The sequence below is a fragment of the Mixophyes fleayi genome, chromosome 11 (genome assembly GCF_038048845.1).
Source record: "Mixophyes fleayi isolate aMixFle1 chromosome 11, aMixFle1.hap1, whole genome shotgun sequence".
Classification (NCBI taxonomy): domain Eukaryota; kingdom Metazoa; phylum Chordata; class Amphibia; order Anura; family Limnodynastidae; genus Mixophyes; species Mixophyes fleayi.
In genome coordinates this window covers 54,494,514-54,522,320 of record NC_134412.1, presented here as the reverse complement: position 1 = coordinate 54,522,320, position 27,807 = coordinate 54,494,514, and the positions used below count along the sequence as shown (strand labels likewise).

The window sequence follows — 27,807 nt, the reverse complement described above, 5'->3', positions numbered from 1 at the left end:
CAAGTCTTACCCAAACACTGGGTGCCATGGGACACCTGGGACTCTCCTGACACAAGTCGGAATTAATTAATGTAAAGAACCAAAAAATGGGGTGCAAGAGAGTTGGGACGTATATTGTATAAGTATAAAAGGCATTGATCCTCTGCATTCTCAATGTACGAACTAGGGTGCAAGAGGGGTTTGCCCAACATAAATGTTAATTAGTTCAGTTTATATTTCAATAAAAAGTTACTTTTTATTAAAATCTGAGTATTTTTTTCACCAGCTTCATATATTGTTTCTGGATAACTTGTATGACGGACTCACAGGTCTCTGGTATGATCAGACCCAGAGCTCCCGGAGCTGTGCTGTACGTGAGAGCAAATAAGTTGCAGCAGTTCCTGGAATATATGATCATTTTTTGAAGTCCTCTGTATTATTCTCCTGCAACAGTGGCATATGTGAAAAGCACTCTCCTCAGCAACCAGTCCTTGGTCAAACAGCTGCAGATTTTTCCTCTTCTCCGGTCTCTCCTGTTTAATGTTTGCAGCATCGTCATCGTCATGGCAGCAAGCACAATATTTTCTTTTATTTGCCAGATTGCTTAAAAAACAATAACTTCTACCTTCTGTACAGTTATGAAGGGTGCTAACCGAACATACACTATACACAAGGCAATGAATGGGGATTATGCGATTTTCTCTTCCTGAATGTCTGTGTGCGGGTAGGTTCAGTTCATTATCTTAATTAGGTTTGCAATTGCTGTATGGTAGGCAGATATATCTGTAGAGTATATTTGCCTACTCTCCCAAATTTATAGGCGTTCTCCCGGGAGCGCAATGTTACCCCACATCTAGCCCACTTCCTTTGTGAAGTGGATGGGTGTGGAGCCTAATGACACCATTCACAGTGAATTGCGTCATCCTAGCCCCGCTCCTGGCTGTAACAACCCACTAATCACGACATTTGAGCTCCTGGGGGAGGCAAGGCCTAGTGATATTTTCTGTGTGGCCAAGCTCCTTGCACTCTGCACCACAACCTGCCTGTACAGTATGCTGCAGAGTGTGTACAGAGCCACAATCTTTTCAACAGATCGATATGGAGATGCAGGTCTCAGATCTGATGGTAAATTGTGTAGATGTGTACGCCTGAAACGCATGCTCATCGGGACTTTGAGTCGTTGGTAAAATCGTTACAGAAATTGCATATGAATTAATTTTTAATAGTGTGTACCCAGCTTTAGCCTAGCAGCACTATGAAGGATATATCAAATTCCGTACTGAATATTCCAATGAAGGCTTTTTTTTTAATTTATTTTATATATATATATATATATATATATATATATATATATATATATATTCACAACGGCACTTAAATGGATGATATAACAGCACCTAGGTGCATGTATTATTTCATGTGTTGTACATTCTGATCAGCATAATATGAGGTGTCCATGTGGCACCTGTATAATTAGCAAGTGCAATATGTTTCGTATTGTGTGAATCCCATATTGCTTGGAATTTTAGATACCTCTTCTCCTCGTGACCCCTTGTGGGTCAGGCAAACTGTAGTTTACTATGGAAAAAAACTAGTACTCTCACTGTAGGAAAAAAGGAATCTCTTTGCTTTTGTCATACTCAATGTATTAAATTTGTATCCAATTTCTTTTGAAAATAAGTAGTCATAATTGACCAATCTGGAGTAGCGTTTACTTCTATAGGTTGAGTCCACCTGCTATCAGTACTCTGAATGTATGTTTGAGCGCCTGCAGTAGTGAAGGTTGAAAGAGGCCCCATGGAAGTGGGTTGTTTAGAGGTGGATAACCTGTTGAAATAAATGTGTGGTTTAGATTACAATAGTCTATACTTCTCTTTATTAAAATGTATAATGTGCCTATTTTATATGGGGTGTATAATAAGAATAACTATACAAAAACTATCGGGCACTAATGTAACCTTTTTTGCTTGCCATAGAACTTTGCCTGCTTGTTTAAGTGGTGGACAATTCTTGAGAATACAGTATTCTTGTCTTGTGTGCTTTCAGTGCTATTTGTATCCTCCTGATCGACAGAAACAAACATTAGTACATCTTCAAAAACTGATATTTTTATGTTTTTATATATTTTACTAAATTATTCTTAAACTGTCTGTCTGCAGGAGGATCATTTTCTTGGATTTGGTCCGGATGAAGAAGTAAAAACTCGCAGCCCCACAAAATCTCCCACAGGTAATAATATATGGTGTGAGATTTACCGTTCTTTTGTGTGTACTGTTAAGCTGGGTACACATATATGCAAATATGGAGACCATTTGTTCAGATATTGCAAGAGTGTGTACACTCCCACGATCATGTTTCATTGTACCAAAGCACATTACATCTGTTACTTTGGTTTTATAAACCTCCTAAAATAATTACGTTCAGCGATGGAACGATGTTGGGCAAATGTGGAAATGTGTACTCATTGACGACTAGGAGCATAGCCAGATATATGTAAAGTGTGTACAAAGTCACAGTCTTTTCAGCAGACGATTTGAGAGATGATCAATTGTGAAGGTTTGTACACATGAATCGATTCTTTTGCTCTTTGGTGAAATCGTTACCAGCTTTACAGTGCTTTTACATTACTACACTAGATTCAGTTTTGAAAATTGACAGCAAAGTGCAAACCACAACAGTCATTGTTGTCCCTGCTCTGATTACCTCACAAGCTTTGTTAGTGTCTTTTCCCACAGCAGGCTGACAGGGTGTGTCTGTAGTCAAAGTAAACAGAGCAGCTGAGAGAGCTCCTTTTTAAAGGGAGTATGGGAGTGTCACTTGCCTATCAAGCTAGGGCTGTGGGAGGAGTGTCAGGTATAAAAACCTGTTTGTTTCACTGTTCAGTGTCACCTATGCTAGAGAAGCAGACCGGTAGCAGGAGAACTGGTCTCTGTTTATCTAGTGTTTAGGGTCACAAGAAACTGTGTGAAATATTTATATTTGCAAGTATTTCTCTTTCATCCGTCTGGGGGACATTGCTTAACCATGGGGTTGAGTAAGTAGGGAGGAGATTTGGCACCTAAATAGTTAACATTTTGAGCTGCTGACAGGTCCCACCCCTTCCTGTCATCAGTTTAATGTAGGTGCCCAAGGAGATTGGGCTGAAGAGAGAGAGCTGCTGCACACTGTGGTTAGGGTTTATAACTTAATATTTAAATGTTTTGTTTATTTAATAGAAAGAAGGGATAGGTGTGCTCTGTAACACAGAGCACGCTCGTCTGGAGAAACAGCTGTCAGCAGGGAGCCATTCGGCAGCTGACAGCTTCAGCGCTGTCTGTGAGTGTTTCTCACAGTGTGACAAGCGGACTGTTCAGACCGCTGTCACACTGCTGCAGGGTCCGGCGCTGCAATGAGCAGAGAGCTCCTGGACACCTGCTGTCCCCGGGGGCCACGAGAAGAGAGAGAGAGATAATACCAAGTCCCCTCTCCGTGAAGGAGGGGGAGCTTGGCAGTGGCCATAAAGCAGGATAAACCTGCTTAGGGGGCTTGAAAAGATACCTGGCGATCCTACATAACAGAAGTAGAGATCGCAGGCATAATGCAGAGAATCGCAGGTTGTCTGCTACTGTTCAGAGACCAGTGGGCAGAGTCACTAGGGGACAGATGAATTCAGGGAATCATGGAAAGAGGTTACATGATAGACTTGGTGGGGTCAGCTCCTCACAGGTTTTTTTGTAACCAGTTTGCCCCGCCACCCATAAAAAAGACAGGCAACGCTCCATTGTGTCGATTTTCTTCTTTCACAGGGTGTTATTGTAGATTTTCCGGAGGACCAAAAGAGGCAGGGGTTTTATTCCAACCTCTTTTTGGTCCAGAAGCCGGGTGGCTCGTTCAGGCCAGTACTGAACCTCAAGTAGCTAAATCTTCACCTCTGGGTAGTCTCATTCGGATGGAATCCCTGAGGTGGGTCATCAATGGTCTGGAGGCGGGTCAGTTCATGGCGTTGATAGACATCAAGGACGCCTACCTCCATGTTCCAATCTGGGAGGGGCATCAGCCTCTTCTCAGATTCACAATGGGATCGCCTCATTATCAGTTCAGGGCTCTTCCAGTTGGACTGGCAACAGCCCCAAGGGTGTTTATGAAGATTGTGGCGGTAATGGCGGCCCTTCTTCATACCAGAGGGGTACAAATAGTACCCTATTTGGACGATTTCTTAATCAGGGCTGCGTTAGCCCAGTTGTTGGAACAACACCTTCAGCTTACAGTTCAGGTTCTGGAGACGCATGGTTGACTCTTGAATCGGCGAAGTCTCAAATGATACCTTGTCAAAGGATGTCATTTCCGGGTCTAATAATGGACACGGCATGCCAGGAAGTTTTTCTTCCAGAGGACAGGATAGGGTCCCTGCAAGAGTTGACGAACAGGGTTCTGTCCTGCAGGAGGCTGTCGGTTCTCCTATGTATGAAGCTGTTAGGAAAGATGGTGGCATCTTTCGTGACTCTCCCTTACGGCAGGATCCACTTGAGGTGTTTTCAATGGGACATGTTGAAGAAATGGACAGGGTCGTCAATTTTTAAAGCTATCACCAGAGGCTAGACAGTCCCTCAGATGGTGGCTGTAGAGAGACAATCTGATGGAAGGAAGGTCTTTTGTTCAGTGGTCTTGGATCTTAGTATCCACGGACGCCAGTCTTAGAGGGTGGGGGTAGTGGTCCTTCACCTGAGACTGCAGGGACTATGGTCAGTACAGGAGTCTGTTCTTCCCATAAATGTGCTAGAACTGATGGCCATGTTGAAGGCATTGCAGGGAACACAGAGTGTTTGCAAGGACGCACCAAGAGTGCAGGAGCAATGAAGGTGACGTTTCAGATCTTGGCTTGGACCGAAAGATACGTGCCCGTGGTGTCAGCAGTTTTTCATCCCAGGAATTCAGAACTGGCAAGCGGACTAACTTAAGTCGGCAAGAGGTTCTACCAGGAAAATGGTCTCTTCTTCTGGAAGTGTTTCAGTCGTTAGTAGACAGGTGAGGAGTTCCAGAGCGTCAACAGGAAAGTTCCAGAGTTTTGCGCAAGAGATCCACTGGTAGTACGGTGAATGTGTTGATAATGCCTTGGGGCTTCAGATTTGGTTACCTGTTTCCTCCCATATCAATGTTTAACAGGGTCCTTCAGAGAGTCAAGCAGGAAGGTCGGCCAGTCATTCTGGTGGCTCCAGCTGAACCACGAAGAGTCTGTTTCCAGAATTTATTCTAATGGTAGTAGGTCCAAGTATTCGGTTACCTCTTCGGAACGATCTGTTGACTCAGGGACCATTCTTGCATCAGTATCTTGCCTGGCTGAATTTAACGGCATGGTTTTTGAGGCCAGTAATGGTCTTTGAGAGTAATTGATACCCTCATCAAAGCTAGAAAGCCAGTACGGCTCAAATTTACCACCACATCTGGCATTCATTTATAAGATGGTGTAGGAATAAGGCCTGCAGTTCAGAGTCATTTCATCTTGCTAGGTTTCTTGCTTTTCTACAAGATGGTTTGGATACAGGTCTTCGATTAGGATTGTTAAGGGTTCAGGTGTCAGCACTCTCTGTATTTTTTCACAGTTGTTAGCTGAGATCCCGGATGTTAAGATCTTATAGGTAGTTCTTCACATCCAACCTACCTATGTTCCTCCAACAGCTCCTTGGGATCTTAATTGGTCCTTAATATGCTTCAGGAGCCTTCGTTTGAACTGTTACAGTCGGTAGAGTTACGGTTCATAACTTGAAAGGTGGTTTTCCTTCTTGCTATTGCCTCAGCTCGGAGGGTGTCTTGTCGTGAACATTATCTGGTCTTTCATGATGATAGATCGGTTCTTCGAACAATTCCATCATTCCTTCCTAAGGTGGTGTCTGGTTTCCAGGTAAACCAGGAGATAGTAGTTCCTGTGTTCACAGAGGATCCTCAGGGATCTGAAACAGGGAACATGAGATTTCTGGATGTGGTTAGAGCTATGAATTTATGTCAAGACAACTGCAAAAATACGTAGGACAGATTATTTATTTTGTTTGATTTCTCAAGACGTGGTTGGCCAGCGTCTAAGCAATCTATTGCTAGGTGGCTTACTCTGACTATTAAGCAAGCTTGTGTCAGTGCTAACAATCCTGTTCTGGACCGTATTGTTGCCTATTCTACCTGTTCTGTTGGGGCCTCTTGGGCTGCACAAAATGGGGCCTCAGCGGATCAGTTATGCAGAGCAGCCACCTGGTCCTCGGCCCATACAAAATTTTACCAATTCAATGTCTGTGCGTCTTCTGACGCCTCGTTTGGCCGTAGTGCTCTACGTGCTGGGCTATCTGAGCGGTCCCACCCTTCAAGGGGGCTGCTTTAGTAGGTCCCCATGGTTAAGCAGTGTCCTCCCGATTGGATGAAAGAGAAAAGAGGATTTATATACTTCTGTTTCTCAGATTCCATCTGAGGGCCACTGCGTTCCCTCCCTTCTGCTTTTTTTTCTGTGTGTTCTTGGTTGATTGGCCTATCTTTTTGGGGCTTTTTAATCAAACTAATGACAGGAAGGCATTGGCAGGGGGAGGGACCTGTCGGCAGCTCAAAGAGTTAACTATTTAGGTGCCAAATCTCCTCCCTACCTACTCAACCCGATGGTTAAGCAGTGTCCCCCAGATGGAATCGGAGAAATATATAAATCTTCTTTTTTACCGTCCTGATATTAAAGCAAAGTAAAAAGACAAACAGTTGATGGTATGGAAAATACAATGGTAATGTAAGTGAAATGTATTTGATAGTTTTACAATGAAGGCAGTAGGAGACGTGACGGTATGGCATACCACTATATACACCCACACTTCAAGTGCTATGTATGTGTGGGGTATTAAAGTAATTCTAGCATTGCCCAAGCGATTGTATTGTGTTTCTAACGCACAAAGTGATTTATTTTAGCAGATGTAAATAGTCAACAATTCAATACATGATTATAATATAATACAGTACAGTACAGCCAATACCAAAAGATACATACCGCTGCGCTAACACCGGGCACCAGTGAACAGTAATTCACCCTTGAATACTGTGGTCAGAGAATGACTGAAGACTGGGAGCGCAGCTATGATTATATATACATTCAGTGTTACAGAGAGAACAATGCAGATGACGTAGCTTGCTTCTATAGGTCCAGACTTCGGGTGGGTCCAGGGTAAACAGGTCATAGGCTAGTTTAAACAACCCCCTCAAAGGCTGAGGTCAACATTCTAGATGATTCACCCGCCCAGAAACCAGTTACAACTAGTCCATTAGCATTTTACAGTCTGATATCAATCTGACAAGATATTGCCTAACATCAATAACTAGAGTATGCAATATGCGATCTCTTCGGCGATGGAACCGGACAACTGCTGATGAATAGGGGATGAGAATGATATCAGAAATGACACATTTCCTATAACCTGAACCTTAAATAACACTGAAGTATACATAAAATCATAATATATAAACTAATAATAAACTAAATACTATCTGCTCATAAATTACTGTGTAAGGAACCAATATGAATTATATAAATAACTAAATGTTGTAATGCGAGTGTGTACATGCGTATTTTACTGTGCGATCGCCGTATGCAACTTGTAGCGTGGCATACTGAGTGCAATCGGCCAATAAAACAATATTAACCAATATACTTTCGTTCATCCAATTATACGACTTCGACAGGGGTGTGTGTGTATATGTATGTACATGGATATGTGTGTTTATATATGTGTGTGTGTATGTGTATATGTGTGTGTGTATATGTGTATATATATATATATATATATATATATATATATATATATAGATATATATATATATATTATGTGTGTATGTGTACAGTCATGAGTGGAGTGCCTATAGATCCTGGAGTTGCAATTGTTCTGTAGTATATTTGGACCATGACTCAGACTGTTTTGGACTCTTTCAGTGTTTGATACTTTTCATTTTCTATATACCACTCTCTAAATCTACCTATGTGACAAGTGATCAGTTTTGTAGTAATTTCCTTGTATTGTGCTCTCATGGAAATGGCTGACAAGTTTGTTATAACATACTGAAATTGGTAATCAAACATGTCAGTGATTGTAAGGAAATTATATTCTCTTATTTAAGACAAATCTACAGTGAATCGGTGAACGATTTAGCAGACTGAATAGATTTATATTAGAGGGACAGGATGGACTGCCTATGCCACCTTGTCTGTTGTTGCTGGGAACTGGCTGGGCTTACTTTGGCACCGTCCCCTTTCGTTTTTCCGGATACGCCCCCCCTGTCGCAGTAGGAGAAGCCTACTGCCACCGCTGGACTCCTTTTATGGCATCCAGAACTTGGTTCCTCTGGGAAACTGTCTCTCTGCCAAGGCACCCCCTTTCTGAGACCCCTTGACTGGTAGTCCAGACCGCTTATTATGGATCAGGGTGCTGTGGATGGATCCCCCCTCTATAGCTGTGGATGGATCCCCCTGGCTTCTCACACTGGCCAGAGCTGCTAGGTAGCGGGCAGAGCGGTGGTACTGGAGAGATGGGTCCAAACCTCAGACAGAGGGAAACTGATTTGATTTTGGGTCTAATCTGTAGGTCACAAGATTTTCAGTATAGAGAAGTTTTCAAGCAGGTCTTTCAAGCAAGTGATGTTTATTTGCTCTCAAACTGGTTGAAGGTACCAGGTGATCAGGTCAGATGAAGCAAGAAAGAACAATTTTCAATACAAGACAGGGCTTTTTATACCGATTTGGACACAGCCTCACAGGCTATTTTTAGAATCAGGATGCAATTTGTTTACCCAAACATGGATTTACATGCAATGCAAAGCTAACAATATTTACACTTCTCTGTTATGTGCTAAAACTTGATGCTTGCATTATCTGAGATCCAGTAACGCCAGACAGCCTGGCAGCAGCCCCCTGCTGGGTATACAGGCTAAACAGCTTTTTGTCTCTTCACATAAAGACTTACTTAACATTTCCTGCTATCAGCAAACAGACTTTCTCGAGCAATGTTACAAACCCAAACAATGACACTTGCATGCAAAACACGATAAGTGCATTTCAAATTATACATTGGTGCCTGAACCTCTGATTGAAATACATTTCTACAATAAATTATTTGTACATGATCCAGCCACAAAGAAGTTCTTTATTAAAGATCCAGTCACAACATGGAACTAGCATTGGATTCAAGATTTTTATTTTTCAAATAAACACACGAGGCAGCATTTAAAGCAGAAGTTCCACAAAATTTTTCTTTTTTTTAACAAAAAAGTTTTATACCTGTGGTAATATAAGTAGCAAGCACTTCTGTTAAATATGCCCAGTCATTCAGATTTCTCTTTCGCATAATTATTTATCATTCACATTAGTCTCAAAACCTCTTATCTCCTTTTTTCAGATCAGACAATCGCAAGGAAACCTCGTGGAAGACCCCGCAGCAGTCTGTCCAGGAACTCTGACCCTTCTTCACATACTGCTGAAAAACATAGCCCTCTAAGCAGCAAGCAGGACCTCCGACAAAATGATAAAGTAAAGAAGTCAGAGAGTAAACCAGAAGAAAAGAGACGTGGAAGACCTCCTGCCCACGGAAGTGTGAAATTCAAGTTGGCACAGGAAAAGCGTGATGGACCAGAGTCCACTAAGACTTCTCGTGACGAGAAGACAAAACGAAGGAAGCCATCTGCTGCATTTCAGCATGCTGCTAAAATCAAGAAACTCAGAGCAGTAAAACTCTCTCCACTGAAACCCAAGTTCAAAAGTGACAAGCTGCACCTTGGACGGAAAGCTACTGTTCCAATTGTTAGGAGGCGTGGTAGACCCCCATCTTCAGAAAGGTTTAAAATGCCACAACCTGGGATTCTGTTGAGACAGACTCAAACAGAGAAGACCCAAAGGGGACGAAAAGAGGACCCCCTGCAGCCCTCAAAAGAAGAAGCCAGGGTGTCTGTGCGGCAAAGCCCACGTAGGATTAAACCTGTAAGGATAATCCCCACCTCAAAGAGGACAGACACCATCCTTGCTAAGCAGCTTCTGCAGAAGGCCAAAAAGGGTGCTCAGAAAAAGATGGAGCTCGAAGCTGCAAAGCTTCAAGGGCGCAAGGGAGGCACACAGCTGAAAAATATACGTCAGTTTATCATGCCTGTAGTGAGCACGGTCTCATCCAGAATCATAAAGACACCGCGAAGATTTATAGAAGATGAGGACTATGAACCACCTATCAAAATTGCTCGGCTGGAAACTGCTTCAAATGGACGTTTCAGTGCAGCTTCTTGTGAATCTAGTGAGAAGTCAAGTGCTGCTTCCCAGCAGTCCTCACAGGCCACCTCAGATGAGTCCCGCTCTAGCAGTCCAAGTGTAGATACCTCAACAGAGTCTCAGGCCTCTGAAGAGACACATGCTGTAGCAGAGACTCTAGAACGTGTTACAGAGATTCCTCTTATTACCCCACAGCCAGTCCCAGAAAGTAATGGAACTGGTGTAAGGAGTCGACGGATTCCCAATTGCAACAGAAGTTTTAACTCCAGACAAACTAAGAAGATTATTTCACAGCAAACTCTTCAGCAGTCTTCTGCATCTCCACCCCCACCTCTGCTTAGCCCTCCTGCACCTCTGCAGCCTCCTTCTACCCTTTCTGAACACTCAAAATGGCTAATGCCACCTACTATTCCTATGGCTACTCCTTTCCTTTCTGCTTCACGTATGCATGACAAAAGGAGGTCCATTCTGAGGGAGCCAACCTTCCGTTGGACCTCCCAAAAGCATTCCAGACTAGAGTCGCAGTACTTTTCCTCTGCTAAATATGCCAAAGAAGGCCTTATCCGTAAACCCATATTTGACAATTTTAGGCCTCCACCACTGACGCCTGAGGATGTAGGTCTGGCTTCTGCTTCTGGGTTTAACTCTGCTTCTGTTGTAGCTCCTGGGAGACTCTTTTCTCCACTACACACCACTGGGGCTCGTTTTGACGTACATAAGCGAAGCCCCATACTCCGTGCCCCAAGGTTTACCCCCAGTGAAGCACACTCCCGCATATTTGAGTCTGTCACTCTTCCATCATCTGTTGCCCGTTCTGGTGGGGCATCTTCCATTATGGGCATGTCTTCTCGGAGAAGGAAAAGAAGGGTTTTCAGTCCAATTCGTAGCTCTGAATCTAGATCACCATCTCACTCCATGAGAACACGGAGTAGGAGGGAGAATAATAACAATGTTGCATCCCTCATACCTCAGTCATCTGCATCACTTGCAGGCATTTCTGTCATTCCCCTTACCACTAGTGCCTTAAACCCAAGCTTTTCTTTCCCTTCCACTTTGATTACTCCAGCATCTGGAGATTCTGCAGAAAAGAATCAAAAACCAAGAAAGCAAGCCGGCACTCCAGGGGAGCCGTTTTCATCCTCTTCCAATAGTTCTCCTGCTCTTTTTCCTTGGTTCCCATCCAGTCCACAGACTGACAGAGGGAGAAGTAAGAGCAGAGTTTCAGATGAAGCCCCTAAAGAAAGGGAAACTGAAAGATGTCGGGAAAAGGAGAGAGAGAAGGAGAACTCTCATGAATCAAGAAAGGATAAGCGTAAGAAGGGCTCAGATTCTTTAAGCAAAAGCAGCAAAGAGAGGAGTGAAGGAGAAGCAGTTTCTCCTACTACACCAATGAAAATATTTGCGAGGAAGAAACCAGTCATCACAGAACCCTCTTTAGCAACAAGTCCAACCACCTTACCTGCAGTACCAGTTTTAGCGAATAAGGTATCCAAGAAAGGTCGTGGAATGTCTGAGAAGCATGACTTGGATGCTAGTGCCAAATCTCCACCGACAGAGACTCAGTCAAATCTCCCAGTCCAGCCCGTGAATCCTGTTAATCCTGTTAAATCCTCAACCACCACAATCAGCTCCATGTTGGACCAAGCCAACAAATTTCCTGTCTCAGAAATGCATGTGGCCAGTCTCCTCAGAAGAGCCAATGACCAGTTGCAAAATATAGAGAAAAATAAATTAAGAAAGCAGGGAGACCAACCCAAAGCACAGGTGAGTGATTCCAGAATACTTGAGCACTCGCAACAAGTAACCTACAGGCCGAGGGCAGCCAGAGCTTTTCCCAGTACAGTGAGCTGAATTCAAAATCAACAAAATACCCATCGTTTGAGTTTTTGCAACTTTGGCCACTCTTGAAACTAGGCTACATAGACATTAGTGCCTATTTTCTAAGTGCAGGACCCTAAAAATAAGATGTTGATTAAGAGATTATCTTGTTCTGCATAGTAATTTAATAGTAATGATTATTAATTTACGATGTGTGTGCTGGTTATTATGTATTTGGAGGGCTTTTTCCCCAGCAAATATCTTCAAGACAGCAAAAGAGATCTAATATTAAATCCTGGAAAATAACACATCCACCATAATCAAGGTGCATCTGCAATCTGCTAATGCATCTAATGGACAGCAAGAAGCTGCCTTAAAGCAACTAGACATCCCCCTGTCTGCTGGAGGTGATTTTACAGATTTGTAAAATATGTGGTTTCTATTAACCATATAAATAAAAGATAATAAAATAAATAATACCGTTAAGCTGCCTTAACTGATATCTCCTAGTGATGGTACGTAGTCACCGACATTCACTACTGGCAACAGCCACCACGGTGTCTTCAGTTGTAGGACAGTAATTGCTGCTAGCACCAGGGTCCTTCACCAGTACCTGGTACTACTTACTTCTAGGACGCTAAATTCAACAGAAGACAGCCGGAGGACAGATTAGAGTTGTAGCATTTGTAGGTCATAGTATGTCAGCAGATGTAGGCATCTTGCAGGAATAGAGCAGGATCTTGATAAAGAATAGTGTTAGTTGCTCAGTAGTAACTCTTTAAGAGCTGTTACACACAACTAAAAGGTAGTGATTATACATACTGACAGATTAATACAAATGGAATGTCAACATGTGTTCTTTATATAGAGCCAAGAGCATTTGCTACCACTGCCATAAATTCAAATAAGCACTCAAAATGCTGGACCAATCCTAGTGGGTGATATGATCTGGAATAGGAAGCAGAATTGACTGAGCCAGCCAATCAGGTCTAGATTTGATTTCGCCAAATGGAAAAGGACTTTCCACTCATGCACAGTTCATTTCTTTCCTGGTTAGACATGAGGACATACCTCTCCACTTCTGTAAAAAGGAGAGCAATATTACATATTAATGTTTTATCATTAGAATGTAGCTGTAGGCTCAGGGAGCAATGAGTTGTCCATCATTGGGATTTAAATACAATTTACAGTAATATGGGATTCTCAAATTGTTGCATGGTTCATCATTGGGCAGTTTCCTCTAAGAGTCTTCCTTAGACAGGAAGATTCCCATGGTGTGCTCCAAAGAATACACTTCCTTGCTTGTCTCAGAGAAGATTTTCAATTAACGTGATATCCTGCCTTAGAACTGTGCACTGCACCGATAATAGAATTCAATTTAGATTTTTCTATTTTTGTGTTGCAAAAGGTGAATCAAGACAGAGCGCTATAAAATACACAAAAATCCAAGTACTCACAAGTGGTTGGCTTACAGATATTTGCACCTCTCATCTTAGTATGTTCTTAACTGAAGGTTTAAAATTGATTTTTTTTTTTTGCTGTCTGGCAGATAAGTGCAGGGAGAACATATTCAAATTTACTATTTTAATCTCTCATTTAAAATAGAAGGGGCACAGAGGCATATCTGCAAAAGTGCTCATTATTGTACCAATGCATACTTATGTTTAAAGCGATCCTGTGTGTGTGCAAATGTCTTCACATAATTATGCATGTAAAAATAGCTTACACTGATGAGCCTTTGGCTGAAGTGGCACTATTTTTACCAAAACCAGAAATGCATACACTAAACCCTTTTCATCCTTAGGGATATTGACTAATTTGATAAGGGGGTAGTCTCTGCTATATGCGTTTAGTAGTTTATACTGAGCATAGTGGTTTATTGTTTTGTTTGGGGCTGCTGGTATATGTGGTGAGTTATTGTGGCTAAATCTTTTGGGCACTGCTGGTGTAAGGGGATGATTTCTGCTGGGTGTATTCTAGTAATTTGGGCTGTAGTATATAACTTGCTGAGCAATACCATATGTTGGTATGCTGTGCAGTAGTTGAATAGCTATTCTTGTGAAAACAATAAAGAAAATCACATTCACTTTTTGCATATCTCCACCCACCAATGCCCATATTTAAAATTAATTGTGACTTTTTTTCATTACAAAAGTGGCATTTAAGTTTTTGCTTTGTCTCCTAATTTTGATATATATTGTACCCACTTAATTAAATTTCAATGATTGTTTTGACTGTTTAATCTTTGACTGCCAGTTAAAGAGCATCAGCTACTTTGGTGCTTTCAAAACTGCCAAGTTTTCCAAAGCCTGAGCTTTTAAAGATGTGAAAACAACCAAGACATGGCTATTGAGTAGTGGTTAATAAATCCCACGTGACTTTGTTATACAATGTTTATCCTTTCAAAGATAACACTACTGTTATAGAAGTTGGCTTGTCCTGTTTTCCTATGTGTCACTATTTACTCTTGTGCTTTTCTTAGGGCCAGGAGAGTGATTCATCTGAGGCCTCCGTGCGTGGACCCCGCATCAAACATGTCTGCCGAAGAGCTGCTGTGGCATTGGGACGCAAGAGAGCAGTGTTTCCAGATGACATGCCTACATTGAGTGCCTTACCGTGGGAAGAAAGAGAGAAGGTCCTGTCTTCCATGGGAAATGATGGTGAGCCCAGATGTTTAGGAATTAAATGGGTTTAGGATATATACAAATATTATCTCATGTGTCGTACATTGGGGAACCCTGACACCAAGGGTATTGGCCCCACTACTAGGATGGACACTACAAAGTCAAAAAGCCAAAACCCCAGATGTGACACTGCCTTTAAGGTAGCATCACAGGTGAACATAAACGCTCAGGCATAAAAACAATGCAGACATAGGCCCTGATTCTATCAGGAAGTGGTACATATCATTGCACAATTCCCATTAGTCTCATCCTCTTCAACCTTTGGCTATAATTTTTCCAGTACCATCCCTAAAATGGTCCCTAGGCTATATCTATATTTCATTGGTTTGCAGCGGAATAAAACACAAAAAATTAAGTGTGATTCCACACCACTGTTCTCCTCACGGTTTATTTGTCGGGCACTCTGCTCTGCAAAAATCCCCTGCCGCCCGGCACTCACTGTGGCGCGGTTGAAAGTCCCGCAGACATCATTGGGCCACGTCACAGTAAATGTCGGGCGGCAGGGGTCACTGTCTTTTGGCCGCATCACAGTGAGTGCCGGGTGGCAAGGAATTTTTGAAGGGATTGCTGCCTTTTGGCCCCGTCACAAGTGGGTGTCAAACCTCGGGGGACTTGATGGTTACCTGTGAAGACAGTGTTTGTTACTTGGGGGGGTTGGGCTTCTGTGTATAGCCAGCATTTGTGCAGTGTCTGGGCACTGTTAAAACTCATCTATGTTCAACCAGTTGTTGCCCATAATGAGTAAGAAATTTAAATCAGAAAACAAAAATCTTATGTTTCTTTAAGAAAAATGAAAGTACGAACACAACAACAGAGATTTCCAACAAGGACATTGCAGACAAGGGTGCACGGTGGCTTAGTGGTTAACACTTCTGCCTTAAAGCACTGGGGTCAGTTTGATTCCCGACCATGGCCTTATCTGTGTGGAGTTTGTATGTTCTCCCTGTGTTTGCGTGGATTTCCCCCAGGTGCTTCGGTTTCCTCCCACACTCCAAAAACATACTAGTAGGTTAACTGGCTTCTATTAAATTGATCTTAGTCTCTGTGTGTGTATGTTGGGGAATTTAGATTGCAAGCTCCAATGGGGCAGGGACTGATGTGAGTGAGTTTTCTGTACAGCGCTGCGGAATTAGTGGTGCCATATAAATAGATGATGATGAAGGCTGGTCCATCTTATGAATCACAATCTATTTTCCATGAAAAAATGTTTCTCTAAACATTGCATATCGGAAGTAAATAATGACTGGTTTAAAATATTTCAGTGGTTGTTTGAAAAGATAATGAGATTATGTGTTCCACGTGTCTAAAATAGACCGGCCACAAAAAGGAAAGTGACTTAGGTGACTACTCTGTGCAAAAGACTTCGGAAAAAAAAAGTTTAATTGACCATGAGCAAAGTCAATTAATTACACACTGATTCATGTTCAAATATACTTCAAAATGTGCTTTTGAATAAACTGCATTAGGGGAAATTGAACGATCAATTTTAGTTATGAGTCACTTGCAGAGAGATGCTTTTGTGGGAGTTTTAAGAACTATGTATTAGTTGGCAAAAAAAAAGAACTACCACATACTACATTATATACAAATGATCTTGAGCACTGCAAGACTATGGGTTGTACATACTTAAATTATCTTGATATTGGAAAGAATGCAAATGGGAAAGAATAATGCAATAATTCCTTGACATCTTGGCTTCACAAATAAGATTACTTAAACATTTGCATTCTGCAGATTACTTCAGTGTTCCGTGTAATGAAATGACAGGCATCTCAGTTTTGAAGCTTATTATATACATTAAATATGTTTGTCAACTTACATAAGAGATTACTATTCGTTTTATATCAACATGTAGGATATTTGGTAGCAAAGCTGACACTATAACCAACAAAGTAATTGAAGAAATTGACAATTTAGAGTTGAAAAAAATCTAACTTGGTGGGTTTAGGTTCCGATGGATTAGCTGTCATTATTGGGAAGCACAAAGAAAAAGCAAAACTATTAAAAGATGAGACAGGTGGAGTAATGGTCAACTGTCATTGTATAAACCATAGCCTCGCTCTTGCTAGTGGCCAAGCAGCTGCTGAAGTGCCTTATTTGGTAAAATTTAATAATATCTTAAAAAAAACTGTTCTTTTTTCAAAAGTTCCCAGTTAGACTGGCTGGTTTAACTGAAATCCAGAATATACTGAACAGTCCTCAGATTAAATTTAAAATGGCTAAAGACACTAGGTGGCTCTCTATTGACTGTGCAGACAGTGTTTAAGTGTTTGAGAGAATGCTTGGTGAGTGTCAGTGCTGCACTGGAAGGACAGGCCGAAATGACATCACAGCTGAAAGTTTAACCAAATATTTGAGAACATACAATTTCAAAGCTTCACTTATGATGCTTTCAAATGTTCTGCCTCATTTGTCTAAATTGTCTAAAGTTTGGCAAAGGCAAGATGCCAGGTTCTGTTAAATTATCTTAGAAGCTACAAAACTATGCATTATGGAATTGAAACACATACCTGCTAGTCATTTTAAAAATCACCATCTACATCTTGCTGGCGAATGGTCAGACCTTCAAATAAATTGTTCTGATGCTAATGCTACTGTTTTTGAGATGAATATCTATGGCAAATACATACACTGTTATTAACTACCTAGAAATAAGATTTCCAGATATTCCAGTCATATCCTCTTTTTCAAGAGTCTTCAATACTGACAGACACAATGAGGCTTGTGAGATTCTTTTTGAGCATTATTCTAAAAATGGAAGTCCTGCAATAGTAAACTATGAAAATAGTAAACTAGAATGGACAGTTGCATCAAAATTGTTTGAGCTAGAGTCCTACAAAATTTAGATTTAAAACAAATATTGCATGCATTTTCAACAACTGAGCTCAAAAAGTATTTTCCAAATTTAACAAAACTAGCAATTGGAGTGACCATACCTGTAAGCACAGCTGAATGTGAAAGAGGATTTTCCCACTCTAAAATGAATTAAAACCTGTTTATGGAATCTGATGAAACAGCACACACTAAAGCTGGGTAAACACTCCAGAATTTGCCACCAACTTTTTATGCCAATCGATTTTACATCCGATCGATGGTCCAATCGCTCGGTCCATGTACTGCATGCACACTAGCCTTGTTTTAGACGATAAAGGGAAGAGTGGCCGTCCCGTTAGCGACTTTTTACAGCCACGTTGTCGTGAGCAATGATTGTAATTTCGGATCGGTCGGAAACTTATACACACTACACAACAGAAAGGAGATTGGAACAAAAATATTGACCAGTACGACCAACCAAATGAGGCGACAATTGTCCATTTGGGCAGACTTTCGACCATCGTGTCACTGCACACACTGACCCGACTTTCAAACGAGCGGTCGTATGTCGGCTGGTTGAGCCGATTATTGGACAAAAACCCTGTAGTGTGTACCCAGCTTAAGTAATCTGATCTTGATTTCACTAGAGCGGCCAGTTCCAACAGTCTTTGTTTATGAAAATGCTGCAAGGCCTCTAAGAAGAAGAGAAGAATTAATATATAAAATGTTAATCTCTAAGTTAAATCAATGTAAGATCAGGATTTCAACATTTAATTATAGTGAAGGCCACCACCCAGCTACTTCTTGCTGCCACCCGGCTGTCAAAATTTCCTGGTGAGAACACTGAACAGAGAAATTATTCAATGGCCTGGAACAAAATTACCGGCTTGGAAGTAGTTAGATTTCAAGCAGGGGTTACTCCACTTTAGAATGTAAATCATCTGTGCTGAGTAGCAGGTGCCTGAAATATAAAAATTACTAATTAAGCGGGCTTGAATAGAGAAAAGAACTCATTTTCCTCTTTTGTGTCACTGTGTGTTCTGCAGTGAGCTTGGAGAAAAGAAAGCCAGAGAATTGTCTTATGAGGTTCAATAGAAGGTTGTAGCCAAACATGGCAATTTGAAGTTTACAAATCAATTTCCAGAGATCTTGATTTTCCTGTTTCCACCTGATGTAATGTTATTAAGAAGTTTAAGGCCAAAGGCACTGTAGTCAAACCCCCGTGGACATGGCTGCATGAGAAAACTTACTCGAAGATTGCAGCGTGTGATTGCTGGAATGGTGAAGAAACCATCTTGATTAACAACTAAACAGATTCAAGTTGACCTTCAGATACAAGGTATGACAGTTTCAGCTCTCGCTATCCATTGCCAACTCGATCAACACACCTGAACAAGTCAAATTCCATTTGGGAGAATTTCCTATGGACAGATGAGACTAAATTAAAGCTTTTTGGTAACTTTTTCAAAGAAAAGAACACCTTCCCTTTAGTGCAATATGGAGGAGTCTTGGTGGTGATTTGGGGTTGCTGTGCTGCATGTCATCATCGTTTATTTGTATGGTACCCCATAATCCATAACATCTGACATAATTGTACAGATAGGACATACTAAAACAGTAAACATAATAACATGTTCATGGGTACAGAGCAGATTAATAAATACATGCATGCTGTTAATAGCCCAAATTGCACAACATACAGACATGACCTAAACGAACAAGGACGTAAGAGTGGACAAACATGAGACATATGCTAGAGGACCCTCCCCTACATTCTACAGGGAGGGGATAATGAGAAGCAATAGCTAATGGTACATTAAGCTTAAAGATTCAGGCGGGTAGAAAAGGAGGTGGAGGCTAAATAGTCGAAATGTCATAAGGGTGGGTTGAAGAAGTGGTGATAGGGTAGGTTGAAGTAGATAGGATTATTGGGCAGGTAGGATGGGGAAGAAGGGGGAGCAAGGTAGGATAGGACAGGAAGGAGGAGAAGAAAATTGGTAGTGTGGACAGATATGAAAAGCAGTCTGTGTAGTGCAGCTACGTAGAGGTACATGGTAGTACAGGTGAATAACCGTGACCATACGGCAAAAAGGAAATGAGACAAGGTTTGCAAGCAGTATGGAGAAGATCACTGCTGAATTACGGATAACTGAACTAACAGGTCAGTAGGGAGTGTCCAGTTTGTGTATGAAGCAGGTGGTTGAGGTACAAGATAAGAGAACTCGCTGGTGATTGATGGTTTTCGTACTTCTGTAGCAGTGATCTCAGATAGAGTGCGCTCTTCTTTAAGTCTGGTATAAATCCATATTATGTTATATAAATCTTAATACATATATAACACACACTAGATGTGCAGCCACATTGGCTGGTAGCCAGTACATACTGCTTATGTATAGGTATTATTATTCATTTTTATTTATAGGGCACCACAAGGTGTCCGTAGCGCCGTACAGGGACAAACAATAACACAGTACAAGGTGAGAAAGCACGGTACAATTAACAATAAGCACAGTGACTCAGGAAGCTTGAAGCACAGCTAGAGAGAGAGGCAGGGAGGGTGAGGGAGATGGATAATCCGCATACGCTGGTAGCTTGAGCTCTAGAGGGATGGCGCGGATGGCAGGTTAAGAGCCACAGAGGGATGCAGAGAAAAGCGAGAGGGGTCAAAGGGCAGAGGGTCCTAGAGGAGGAGGAGGGCTGAGGAGCTGGAGAGCAGAGTTAGAAGTGGTGGAAACAATAGGAGAGATGGCCTTGATAAAAGGATAGTACAATCTAAGGGGAGGGGTAGACAGACAGAGAGACACAAAGGTAAGAGGGAGAGAAGGGGTGAATGGAGCCTGAATCAAGGAAGAGGGAAGAAGGGGGAGAGGTAGACGACAAGGTGGGTGGTGAATCGGGAAACTGGAAGGCTTTTAAGAAAAGGTGGGTTTTTAAAGCCCGTTTGAAACTGGACAGATTGGGGGATGTTTTGATGGAGCGAGGGAGCTTGTTCCAGTGGAGGGGGGTGGGGGGTATCAGTGCGGGAGAAATCTTGGATACACACGTGAGAAAAGGTGAACAGAGGGGAAGAAAGGCAACGGTCAATGGCCGATCGCAGAGGGCGCGGTGGAGCGTGAATAGAGATGAGGTTGGAGATACAGGGAGTAGTGCGGTTGGCGAGGGCCTTGTATGTGAGTGTGAGGAGCTGGAACAGGATTCTGTAGGGGAAGGGGAGCCAGTGAAGGGCTTGGTAGAGGGGGGAGACAGAAGAGGAGCGGCGAGAAAGGAAGATGAGCCTAGCGGCTGCGTCTCGTACGGATCGAAGGGGAGCGAGATGAGAGTGGGGGAGACCAGTAAAGAGAAGGTTGCAGTTGTCCAAGCGGGAGATAATCAGAGATTGGATAAGCGATTTGATGGCAACTTGGGAGAGGAAGGGCCGAACGCGTGCAATGTTGTGTAGCTGGAAGTGACAAGATTTGGCAAGAGAGGGAATGTGAGGGGCAAAGGAGAGTGAGGAGTCGAGGATGACACCGAGGCAGCGAAGTTGGGGAACAGGGGAGATAGATGATTTGTCGACAGTGATAGAGAGGTTGGAAGGAGAGGAGGTTTGAGAGGGAGAAAAGACAGTGAGTTTGGTGTGCAAGATTGAGTTTAAGAAATCTAGAGGGCATCCAGGAGGAGATGGCAGAGAGGCAGATGGACACCCTAGAGAGGAGGGTGGGAGGTAACAGACACATGGTCAATGGCTTGACTCAACCCCCAAAATAACCCTCCACTGCAAAGGTTAGCAATAACACTAAAAAAAATAATAGAGAAATAGGGCAAAATCAGAATACCACAAAGTAGTTGAAATAAATAATTATTTAAGAATCTGGAGACTGATGCAGACAGGGTATAAGATACAGTGGTGGCTTTGAACGTGTACATGGCACTGTGAAATGTGACCATTACCAGGCCATTTTGGAGTGCAATGCTAAACCCAGTGGGTCTGAGTCATTAAGGAGAATAAGCCTAAAAAGGAGTAAATTTGATCTTGGACAAACCATGTTACAATGCAAGGGGTGCAAGTTAGTTTATTATTGTGCACATAAAGAAAATACTGGCTCTTTTGTCATGTAGCACAAAGTTACTTCTCTTCTTTTTTCTTTTTCTTTTTTTGCTTTGCTCTCCTTAATGACTTAATGGCCCTGTGCCTCCATCAAAGGCCATGGAGTCTTCCAGCAGGATAATATCCCCAAACACACTTCAAAAAGCACTCAGAAATGCTTCAAGATAAGATTCTGGACTGTTCTGAAGTGTCCAGTAATGCGTCCAGATCTAAATCCCATACAACACCACTGGAGAGATCTAAAAACAACTGTTGGGAGAAGGCACCCTTAAAATATGGTAGAACAGGAGAAGTTTGCCCAAGAAGAGTAGACCAAACCGCCAGTAGTGTGGTGTGGGAAGCTCATCAATGTTCTCTACTATGATTACAATTATTTGGACCATAGACTGTGCTACCAAATATTAAGTTTAGGATGTCAATAATTTTGTCAATGCCATATCTTACATTTTCTGATTTAAAAAGGGTATACACTGTTAAAATTATAGCATCTTTGTTTTTTATTCTGAATTTAATAGAGATAGCAGAAATAATACTGTTGATAATTTCAAGTTATGTTTAAAGCATATTGTGAGTTATTTGAAAAAGGTACAAGAGTGACAATATATTTGGCCACTAATATGTATAGACTCTACCACTGCTATTTGCAGCTGCTTGCCAAACTTTGTATCCCCTTATATTCCTTTCTCCCTCCCCTGCATCACCTTGTACATATGAGGAACCTGCCTGTGTGGGGTAACAGGTGACTCTGTTCACTCTTGTATAACTGTTAGAATCCTTTGGTGGGTCCCAGCTGATCAAATTAAAGTATTGACAGATGGTTATAATGCCTGTCTTGGTTTGGCTCTGAAGACGAGGCATCTGAGGTCCCCTCATAGAATGGAAAAAGCAGACACCGCTTAGGATTCGACATATGAACCCTCCACCCATAGAACATGGTGGCAGCCTTGTTAAGGTATTGAAACAATAAATGTGGAAGACAAATAGTCTTGGCTGGTCATTTTTAAGTAGAATAGGAAGTCTTTTGTTGGTCTATGTTTGATGAGATTGTAGTTAATGATCTCCTCTTGAAAGGGATTTGATATAGCAGTGAAAATGCTTGTCAGGTTTTTGTGGAACTGTTAGATGGTTTGTGGTCACCTATTTGTAACATTAAAGGTCCATGTGGGCAAGTGTTTGGCCACTTTCTGCATGTCCTATCGTCGGGTTCATCCTTCTGTCCTTTTTTGCGATTGCATAGGTTAACAAGTTAATGCTACTTTTGACTGTTGATTAAAGCATGCAATTCCATTTGTGCTTCCCTTGGGATCAGATGCAATTTGCATCATTTAAATATCTGTGAGACAGTCTTCAAGGCCCCATAGCTTTCTGTTCTACAGTAGGTGGTATTGGTAGAATCCTGTTTTTACTCTGTCTTCTGGTTGGGATCCCAGGTAAGCTCTTTTATTTCATCATGGTGTTTATGAAACGGAGGGATTTCTCTCTTTTTTTGGACATTTAGTATAGCTAATTACATGCCACGATTTACTAAACGCCTTATCCGATCCTGGATTTTGCAGTTCTTCTTGAACACTTCCTTTCTCCAAAGCACCTGATAATACATTTTTGTCTCATCAGCAGTATTTTAAGTGAAGTAGGCAGAGCATTAGAAGAGAAAATTCTCAATAGATTAAGCACTGTTATAATATTATTAGAATAGAAAAACTAAATGCTCTTGTAAACATAGGATGAAACTGATGAACATAAATTGGGTTGGCCCTTTCAATCTGTCCTCTACAACATGTTTTGGAGCAGGTCTCCTTCTACAGGCAGCTGGAGAACACGCTAACATCTGCAGTAGTTCTCACGTCAAGCACATATTTGTAAGGAGTTCTGGATACTTTAATATATGTGATGGGGGCAGGACTATGGGATTATTGAAAAGCCCTGGTGCACTCTGAGTGTGCCATAGCCATGTTTTATATCAATAATAAGGGAGGCACCAAAAGTGGACCAGGTTCTCATCTGGACAAAACCTAATATCCTCATATTCTCAGCAGTGTATGACCCAGTTATAGAGAATTTGCTTACTTAAGGTGCAAGCAATTAGATCTGAGTGACAGATACGGCTTCATCTCTTTGTGCAATCATAAGATTCTTTGGTTCCTGTATCAGTATATTTCCCCTCAGGTAGTCACTGAGTATCAGCAGGTGGTATTGTGGTAGTCCTGGACTGGACAAGCTGAGGAGGACTCTGATCTTCTGACAAAGCAGCATATGGCTCCTCTAACACTATTATTCAGGGAATGGTTAGTGCAAGGGGATACCTGACACATGGGGGCTGATACAGAGTTGGAAGCAAAACAGAATTAAAAAACAAACTTTGAAAACAAGTGCATTTTCGCCCATATACAGAGCTATAAGCATCTTAAGATGCATCTGGTTTACAGTAACACATCAGTGATTATTTGGTCCTGCCCTGTAGGACCAAAAAATATATCTCCTAACAGGTGTATATGTGTGTTATGACAGGTCGGCATGAGCCATATTTGTGTAAGCGCGCCTTTACTGTGCATGGCAAAAATTAGAACGCCCCTTCCCCATGTTTTGCCTCTCAGACACAGGCAGGCATAAGTGTCAAAAAAAAGTCAGCATGGTCTCATATAGGTGCGCCCACTTTCTGGGGATGCGCAGTGCGATTTCACGGATGATGCATTAAGTAAAGTATTGTACATCCCACTCTGCATCGGCCCTATAGTGTTAAACCACATTTTCTGACCTTTTCTATAGCAAGATTGGCATAGTTTACACTTGTAAATCATGTTTAATGTCATGAAATTGTACAAGATCCATTCAGTGACTTATGCAGACACAATAAAGGTAAAGGATAAAAGGACAGCTAAACCCTTCTATCACAGTAGATTACTTGAAAATGAAAAATAATCATCTTTTGGCAGACACCATCTTGAAACTTAAGGTCATGAAGGCAGCGATGTCCAGTACGCTGCAATTCTGCCCTGTTTGACAAGCGTATGTCTCTATATTTTATTTTTCTTGGGTCTGCTTAGCTATGTGTCCCCCAATAGAATATTTTGAGCAAAGTTTTTGCACTTGCTATTAATTGTTCATGTAGTTAATCGATGGACACTGACTTTCGGGCTGTTTTTGCAGGCAGTTCATCTGTGTTAAAGTTTTTCTGGTACATTGGTTATTGCTATGGTTTCTTTCTTTTTCTTCAAATTTTGTCATTAATAACCCCACAAGTAACTAAATGATCAAGATAACCAGTTTAGTCCCAAAGTGTCAATCCTTCTAGTGACAGGGTCTATGCTTCATGGTACTGTGAATTAGTTGAGTAACAGCAAGTACAAATATTCTGTTTTTCATATTTGGGTAATGATAAAATAATGTGCCTTCTGTGTGGATAGTTCTCCATATTGGTCAGTGTTGGTTTACATTCTGCCATCTTTCCTTATGCAGACAAGTCCTCTATAGCTGGCTCAGAGGATGCTGATCCACCAGCTCCACCCCTTAAACCTATCAAACAAATCACCCGCAACAAAACTCCACAGGAGCCACCTGTAAAGAAGGGCAGGCGCTCACGCCGCTGTGGTCAATGTCCTGGCTGTCAGGTACCCGAGGATTGTGGCATCTGCACCAACTGCCTGGACAAGCCAAAATTTGGGGGACGAAACATCAAGAAACAGTGCTGCAAGTAAGCATGTTTTTTGTGGACTCGATTATGATCATAGAATGAAAAAGTATCATTAGGCTTTTGAAAGATATGTAAAGCCAACATGAGTTATGCTAAGCTTTGACCAGTCTACATACTCTGATCAGCACAGTAGAGTGTGGACAGAGAACTCCCAGAAGTATAGTCAAACTGTTCAAGAAAATATAGACATAAATATGGTATTTACTTTTATCTCAAAAATCCCTTTTAAGTCCGGACTAGTTCGCTGAGAGCAATTTTTTCTCTTTGATCTTATTTCTTTTCTCTGCAGGATGAGAAAGTGTCAGAATTTGCAGTGGATGCCCTCAAAAGCTTTGTTACTGAAGCAAGCAAAGGGTAAGTATAATGCCAAAGCTTAAACATGTGTTATGTTCAGCGCAATATTATTGCACCAAAGAAATTATCTCCTCTAAAGCTTTTTTGTTTTATTGCTGATACTCTTCTTTAACAAATGTAATTCGTTCTTATACAGCGGCAAAGAAAAAGGAAAAGAAATTCAAATTGACTGACAAGAAGGACATTCCAGTTGTGAAGTCTCCAACAGAACCTATTGTGAAGACTATTGTGGCACCAACCACCACTACCCCTTTACCTGTAAGAGAGGAACCCCCCTCAACACCTACCACACCTCCAAAAAAGAGTGATTCTCCAAAGAAGGCTATAGAGGAAAAGCCTGATGAGGAGAACCAGTCTACACCTACCAGTGAACTCAAGCAGCCCTCTGCTTGCCGGAAACACTCAAAGCAGCTTTCCCCACAGCCTGCTGTCAACCTCGCCCCAACCCAAGCAAGTCCTCCTCCAGCCTCTCGCAAAGAAGCCCCCAAATTACCATTCTGTGAAGCAAGGAAGAAACCGCCTGCTATCTTTCCAGAGATGGGTGAGTCGTAGAATATACTTCCTTTATAAGATTGTAGGTATAAAAAAAAACAAGAGGTTCCCCTCAGCCTTAATTTAATAGTAAATTATACTGAAACGATTCATAGTGAAATCTTTGTTCCATCTTTGCCTTGGGACAGCTAGGTAAGAATGTGCTCAAATAATTAAGAATGTGCTCAAATAATTGACAATATGCAGTGCCGCACCTCCTTTCGTCTTCTAAACCTAAGAGAAGGCTGTGAGGAGTGAGACCTTGCTCCTTAGAGTCTTTCTTTATGTAGTCCTGCAGAGTTAGAAAACCAATCTGAAAGTGACCCCATGTTGGTGGTTTTATGACACTTCCGTACTGCATCCTACAGCATTGCTAATATTTACCAGAACCTCAACTGTCTCCTATTTTTAAATTGCTTGTTTTTATTTCTGTGTTTGTTTGTTTTTTTTTTTTTTATAAATAATCAAAAGTTTATTTTTAACTTTATTACATCTCTTTTTATAAATAGGCTCTGAGCAGAACAAACAAAAGAAATTGGCTTTAAGGCTAGGGGTTTTGCCAAGATCAAAATCCAAAGAGAAGGTAGGCAATGTATTTATGTATATTTGTGGCTGCATAGAACCTTTAAAGGGCACATAAATAAGAATAATTACAATTTCACTTCTGGATCATGGAGTAAGAGGTAAAATGCAGTGTTTACTTCCTCTTTTGTTATGTTCTAAACACATCCCTTAGCCTTCGGTGGATAACTAAACTACTGAGATGGGTTACAATGTTTAAACAGCAAGCACAGCATGCTGCCATTTCAGATTGACAGTGGCATCTGATTATAGCTTTCTGTGTATTTCAGTCTATCTAAACTGTAGAAATTATTAACCAATACTTGCATCTGTGAAGCAGTAGGCTTCCGTGCTTGTCCACCCTACTGCATTGCATAAAGTGATGACTTTCGTCAGACCATCTAGCACTTCAGTGCATACCATAAATGAGATCTGTGTGGCATAATTTTAAATAGGACATCTCCACAAAATAGGATCATTATTACAGAGGTGCAAAACATAAAAAAAAAATTATCTCTCCTTCATCTGGAGTGTAAAAGTACCACCTGTTCCTTTACCTATTACAGGTGTCTCCTAGCATACTTTGCCAGGGTGTAGTAGACAAAGCACCTATGCTACTGTTGGATTACTCAGCCTGCTTTTACGCCATAGAAGCACCTGCTACTTCATGCTACTCCCTAAAGATAGGTACACACTACAGAAAAATTATCCTGATGCAATGTTTTTAACAATTTTACCAATGACTGAATGTCTCGATCAGCATGCCAATTCATGCGTACACGATTTACCTTTAGTTCTGCGCTCTTCATCTGTCATAATCAACTGCTGAAAAATTGTGATTCTGTAACCTCCTATGAAGATCTACATACCCTGTTGGTTGTAAGTGCATGCACACTTCAGAATTTGAACTACATTGTTTGTAGACCATTTTGATCTGGTTATGAAATCCAATGAAATTATATGATGTGCTTTGGTACCATAAATATGATCATGGGAGCGTACAAACTAATAAAATAATGAACCTTGCAGTCGTTTATGGTGTGAT

General features: G+C 41.5%; 1 protein-coding gene across 1 annotated transcript in view; it reads left to right on the top strand.

Annotated features, from left to right (window-relative positions):
* Nucleotides 1-27,807, top strand: part of KMT2A (lysine methyltransferase 2A) — a 173,984-nt gene that overhangs the window by 31,487 nt on the left and 114,690 nt on the right. Inside the window, 7 exon segments of the mRNA XM_075190790.1 lie at nucleotides 2,139-2,208; nucleotides 9,366-11,986; nucleotides 14,523-14,700; nucleotides 25,082-25,316; nucleotides 25,606-25,670; nucleotides 25,807-26,211; nucleotides 26,711-26,784. Of these exon segments, the coding sequence (XP_075046891.1) occupies nucleotides 2,139-2,208; nucleotides 9,366-11,986; nucleotides 14,523-14,700; nucleotides 25,082-25,316; nucleotides 25,606-25,670; nucleotides 25,807-26,211; nucleotides 26,711-26,784 (3,648 nt within the window).